The 6,356-nt window shown below is 48.2% G+C and overlaps 1 protein-coding gene across 1 annotated transcript; it reads left to right on the top strand.

Annotated features, from left to right (window-relative positions):
• The first annotated feature begins 2,763 nt into the window (after window positions 1–2,763).
• LOC147099539 (lutropin subunit beta-like) lies at window positions 2,764–5,590 on the top strand. The gene is made up of 2 exons (XM_085969205.1): window positions 2,764–2,925; window positions 5,360–5,590. The coding sequence occupies exons 1-2, from the start codon at window positions 2,764–2,766 to the stop codon at window positions 5,588–5,590; spliced, it is 393 nt and encodes a 130-aa protein (XP_085825331.1).
• Window positions 5,591–6,356: the final 766 nt, after the last annotated feature.

Genomic DNA, 6,356 nt, shown 5'->3' with positions numbered 1-6,356 from the left:
GTCTTTTCACCGCCAAAGGTGAATAGAATAAAAGGCAAGTTGCGGAGGCCAAGCCTAGATTTGAAAAGCCCGCAGATTGCACCAGAGGAACGACTGAGGGAGGTGAGGAGTTTGGGGATTCTAGCAAGAAGAGCAGGGGACGATTCGATGTCTTAATTTCAACACAGTGGAGGCGGGGGAGTGGGAGGGGCCTTTTTAACTTTGGGGCGATGGTGTAAAATGGGCGATATCGAATCAGCCGCACATTCTGAGCCTCGTCCAATTCTCCTTTCCATTTGAAGTCAATGTATAACAGGCTTCCATCCCGATATTGTCCCTTTTATGTCATTGGTCTGGGGGCAAGGGGTTGAAGCGGGGGCTGATAAACAGAGTAAAGCTCAGAAAGCTACAAGCAACCGATAAATGGGTCGTATTACGAGTGATGTGATAGTCAAGAGATGTCAACATCTGTGGCTCTTTGCTCTGGAAAAGATAAGCCTGAGGGGGTGAACTGATGGAGGTCTTCAAGATTATGAAAGGGTTTGACAGGGTTGGCGTAGAGAAGATGTTTCCACTTGTGGGGGAGACCAGAACTACAGGACACAAGTGTAAGATAGTCACTAATAAATCCAATTGGGAATTCAGGAGAAACCTCTTTACCCAGAGAGTGGTGAGAATGTGGAACTCGCTACCACAGGGAGTGGCTGAGGCGACTTGTATAGATGCATTTAAGGAGAAGCTGGATAAGCACATGAGGGAGAAGGGAATAGAAGGACATGTTGATCGGGTGAGATGAAGAGGGGTGGGAAGTGGCTCATGTGGAGCATAAACACCGACACAGACCAGTTTGGCCGAATGGGCCATTTCTGTGCTGTAAATTCTATGTAACACTGGTCAAATCTTGGTTGTCAGCTTTCAGTCGGGAGTCAGCCAGGTCCAAGCATCCACTCCTCCCCAAATAGATCAGTGGAGTTAAAAGCGGCAGGCTGTATCTGGGGGCAGCCAAGAGATTTTAATGCATTCCGTTCTCACCCCCTATCCCCCCACTTTCCTGTATTTTCTTTCTCTTTCTGAAAGAACTTGCATTTCTATAGCGCCTTTCACAACCTCAGGACGTCCCAAAGCGCTTTACAGCCACTGAAGTACTTTTATTGAAGTGCGGTCACTGTTGTCATGTAGGAAACACGGCAGCCAATTTGTGCACAGCAAGCTCCCACAAAAAAAAAGCAATGTGATAAATGACCAGATTATCTGTTTTAATGATGTTGATTGAGGGTTAAGTATTGGCCAGGACACCGGGGAGAGCTCCCCAGTTCTTCTTCGAAATAGTGCCCTGGGATCGTCTACGTCCACTTGCTACCACACGGAGTGGGCAGTTTTGCTTTCTCTTGTTGCAATGCACCAGCGGTTTGCACGCACCTGATCCTGGAGGTGGTGTATTGCAAGCTTGTGTGTGATCCTCCCACCCAACCCTAAAATTTCATCGTGATTTGTGGCATTGTGTTACAATCAAGCCAAAGGTTTGCAAAACACCATTTTGTTAAGGCATCCTTTTCCAATTTGCTCCGACGTAATAAAACTCACTACGCACTTGGTTCGAGTATAAATCAAGGCTTTAATCAACTTGTTTCAAAACATGGAGGTCTAGTTGTACTTCACTAGTTCCTTGTCTTATAAAATGTCCCTGAAAAGCTGGGCCCATGCCCGAGTATTTATACTCCTTGGACGGCGCCACCAGCTGGCTGTCCAGTGTTATTTCATGAGTCGTTTCTTCATGATGATGAGATTTATAACACTCCCCACTTTCCTGAAGGCGTTAACTCTTCAAGTATCAAGTTGACTCAGTGGTGGCAGTCTCGCCACTGAAGCAGGTGCCTCAATAATCCAGGGCTTCACATAATCTAGGCTGACACCCCCCCAGTGCAGTATGGGGGGGGGGGGGGGTGGAAATGCAGCACTATCGGAGGTGCCGTGTTTCAAATGAGATGTTAAGCCATAGCCTCGACTGTCCTCTCGGGTGGACGTTCTCAGTTTCCGGGGCAACATTTATCCCTCAAACAACACCAACAAAAATAGATCATCTCTCTGCCGTTCAGTGGGATCTTGCTGTGTGCTGAATGGCTGCCACATTTGCCTACACAACAGTGACTGTTGAAGCAATGGGGGTCACCACAGCCTAGCTCGATACAGTCAGCTGCCAACACTCCTGCACATGGTCTTCCCAGATATCCCCTAGTACAATGGAATGCTTACTCCCCAATCACTCCCACAATAAAGCTGTGGGAGCTCACAGAGACACGTCAGCTATTTTTACAGCGCCGTGTTCAGAAAGTCAATTCTTTGGCATCCAGTGGCAGTGGGAGCACGATGTCCCTCAGCCGCTCCGTCCTCCTCACTGTTGCCGGCTCGGCTCCACGTGCGGTGGCCTGCTTCTCCCGCTCACCCTCTGGCCACCATTCCCGGCTCCCCTCCTCCTAGTCGGACTGCGAGTCATCGAGATATGCAGTTAATATTCAGATCAACCATGATCTCATTGAATGGCGGAACAGGCTCGAGGGGCTGAATGGCCTCCTCCTGTTCCCATGTTCCAATCAAGGGGGGGTTTGAAGTAGTGTGGAGGCTGCTCTCCACAGGGAGGGCAACTCCGAGAGCGAGTGTCTGGTACACATCCTGGCAACAGCAACCAGTGCTCCATCTTGGTCCCCGACTGGAGAACCGAGAGGCTGAAAACATAAGCTAAAAATATGAGAGTGGGGGGGAAAAATAACATTTCTTTTTTGCAGGATGGACTCTCCTCAGCTTCTCCTCCTCGCGTTGTGCTTCTCCAGTGTCCACAGCCAGCACATCTGCCACCCGACCAACGTCACAATCTCTGCTGAGAAAGACGAGTGCCCCATCTGTGTGACCCTAACAACCTCCATATGCAGCGGCTACTGTCCAACAAAGGTAATGGGGCAACTGCCACCGTTTTGCTTTCCTTACTCCTACTTTCTGCCAGTTCACCACCCCCACACTTACTTGAAGACTTTCCAGTACCTTGTGCAAATGGCCATTCTTAATGCGGGATCCTACCCAGTAAGCGTAGGCAGGCCATTTAGCCGCGAGGAAAATCCCACCCGATCCTGTTCCCACACCTCACCCAATGTCCACACATCAGTACAAAAATCATTGGATAGCAGTCGGGATTGGGAAAGCTGACCAATTCCCCCGGGGTCATCCGAGACCAATTGCGACCCTACAACCACCTCGTCTGTGATCAAACAGCAAAGATCAGGGCGAAGTCTGCTGATAGACTACCCCCGCTCAGCAGACCCATTAGTTGGGCAATGATGGAGCCTGTCCACCTCCCTGGAGTGATGCAGTGAATCAGAAATCTAAAAGTGAATGACAGGGGGGGGGTGAGCTGGATTGGACTGAATGGCCTTTTCCTGTGCCTCACTGCCATTTTTCTGAATTGGTTACATTTATAACAATTCCGAGCTCCTCGAAGGCTTAACGGGTAAATCCAATTCCCAGTGGTTAACGGTGACATCCACAGAGGAAGTCACAGGTTGAATGCCTGAGGTAGCTGCTTTCATATCGGGCAGCACCGGAGTTGCTACTGCTGTTGGTTTCAGTGCTCCTCGGCTAAATCAGGGGTTACAATTAGTTGGGGGGGGGGGGTCCTGCTCTTGGTAGTTATTCAATGTCCCCCCCCCCACTGGAAAGCGCACAGAGCTGACCACACGAGATGGAGACAGGCTAGGAGTCACCTCTGTGGAGAGAGAGTCAGAACGGTCATCGCCCTGAAACATTAACTCTGTTTCGCTCCCCGCAGATGCTGCCTGACCTGTTCGAGTTTTGCCAGCAATTGCAGTTTTTATTTCAGATTTCCAGCATCTGCAGTATTTTGCTTTTGTAGGAGTCACCTCTGATGCTCTGCATGGCCTAATATCGCGTTGACACACATCAGCTAGGTTCGCATATGAAGATCAATCATCTGGAGGACGGCCAGTCCCTAGTAAGAATAAGTACCTTCAGCAGAATATATGTCCATATTTATAACCGGTCACTCTTCAGTGAATCCTCCCACCACTGGTGGCCATGCCTCCACTGGGGGAAGGGTGTAATTACAGCGTGACAAGTTTACATAATTGTTGTGTATGTGCCTTTAAGAGAACTGATTCTATACTGCAGTACCCACCCCTGTATATAAAGCCATAGCAGGCTTCTGTATTTCAGTCTTAAGTTACCCTCTGTTCAAGTAAATACCTGTTTTATTGTTCTCCTGCAGTCCGTGTATTATTTATTGATCCTCGGACATTACAATAGGCAGCTCCCATTTCAACATGGAGAGAAACATCAGCTTTGGCTCTGCCCCGAGAGGCGGGTGGTGATGGGTTCACGGCCCACTCCAGAGCCTTGAGCCCACAATCTGAGCTGGCACTTCAGGACAGTACCGAGGGAGTGCTGCGCGGTTAGAGGAGTTGTCTCTCAGCCGTGATGTTAAAGTCTGCCCTCTCATGTGGGTGCAAAAGATCCCGTGGCACCATGGTGCTCTCCCGGTGTCCTGGCCAACGTTTAGCTCTCAACCACCACCACTAAAATAGATGATCTAGTCATTCGCTCTCTGCTGTTTGTGGGACCTTGCTGTGCACAAATTGGCTGCCATGTTTCCTTCCATAACAATAGTGATTACATTTCAAAAGTAATTCATTTGTTGTGAATAATAAGGAAAAGCATGATATAATGGTCTTTCTCGCTGGAGTTTAAAGAATGAGAGGGGATCTCATTGAAACTTATAAAATTCTAACAGGACTAGACAGGCTAGATGCAGGAAGGATGTTCCCGATGGCGGGGGAGTCCAGAACCAGGGGTCACAGTCTAAGGATAAGGGGTAAGCCATTTAGGACTGAGATGAGGAGGAATTTCTTCACCCAGAGAGTGGTGAACCTGTGGAATTCTCTACCACAGAAGGCAGTTGAGGCCAATTCATTAAATATATTCAAGAAGGAGTTGGATATATTTCTTACGGCTAAAGGGATCAAGGGATATGGGGAGAGGGCAGGGACCGGGTACTGAATTTGGATGATCAGCCATGATCTCATTAAATGGTGGAGCAGGCTCGAGGGGCCGAATGGCCTACTCCTGCTCCTATCTGCTATGTTTCTTTTCCATTGGAATTTTTATGGGAAGACACTCACAGCAAGTGCAAGCAGACAGATTTTTATTGATTGTACCAAGACTGAAGTTTGAGAACAGAAGATTTAGACTAACACTGGGATGACATTTCTCTCAAAAGGTTATTAGTAAAATGAGAATAAAATTCAATGCTTGGAGACGAGGCTGAAACATTGGTTAGGTGTGATGATTAACCGAGAACGTATTCTTTGATTTGCAGGAATCTGTATACAAGAGCCCACTCCTGTCAGTTTACCAGCATGTGTGTACTTACAAGGAAATCCAATACGAGACCATCAGGCTGCCAGGCTGCCCCTTGGGCGTCGACTCCACCTACACCTACCCCGTGGCGGTCAACTGCGAGTGCAACCTTTGTAAAATGGATTACACTGACTGCACGGTGCAGAGCATCAAACCCGACTTCTGCAGCGCCAGGAGGGTGCCGCTGTGAGACCCCACCGCCTCTTCACCAGTGCCCGCCGCCTCCCTTCTCACCACTCTTGGGCCTTTCTCTGCTGCACTTTGCTCATTTATAGGGTTAGAGTGGATGTCAGAGCAGGTTTCTCTCGACATCCTAAAGAAGATCTTCTGTGTTTTCCCCTGTACTCATCCACTTAAAAGGAACACGGAGCTATAAATCAACAGTAAAAGGGCACACATGCGACATAAAAAATGTTTCACTTGAGTAGTTTTATGAAGAAATTGTTCTATGGGCCTGAATTCCCAGGAATATGCCGAGGGTGGCCATTTTGGAAACAACCTAGCGTTACCATCTTTTAAAAAGAGAGGGTGGAAAATATGGGCAGGGATCGTAGCTTCAGTTCTAAAAGTCATTGAAACCGTTAATAACTTCAGCAATCTATGCTATCGCATTATAAGACACACAAGTGGGGAGGGGGAAAAGGTGGTCTTTCAGCTGAAAAAAAACCAGACTTTAGTTTCCAGTTTCTACCCAACAAATTCTGGATAGCTCACCCGAAATACTGACTGTTTAAAAGTGGTAACCCTGGGCAACCCCCAAAATGGAGCCATACAACAGCACAGTAACCTCTATTTTACTTTAAACTCTCGATTTAAAACAAGGTCCCAAAACGAACAAACGGAGCTGCCTGCAGTTCAGTATACCTGCACTTGCGAGGAAGCAGAGAGCTGGACTGTGGCCTGCTCACCTCTGGGACCTGGGTCTGAAAGTACCCCACACTGACGGGACGAACCTT

The sequence above is a fragment of the Somniosus microcephalus genome, chromosome 28 (genome assembly GCF_052327205.1).
Source record: "Somniosus microcephalus isolate GS21.2 chromosome 28, FLI_Smic_1.0, whole genome shotgun sequence".
Classification (NCBI taxonomy): Eukaryota; Metazoa; Chordata; class Chondrichthyes; order Squaliformes; family Somniosidae; genus Somniosus; species Somniosus microcephalus.
The sequence above is the reverse complement of the archived record's forward strand: the minus strand, read 5'-3'. Positions and strand labels throughout refer to the sequence as shown.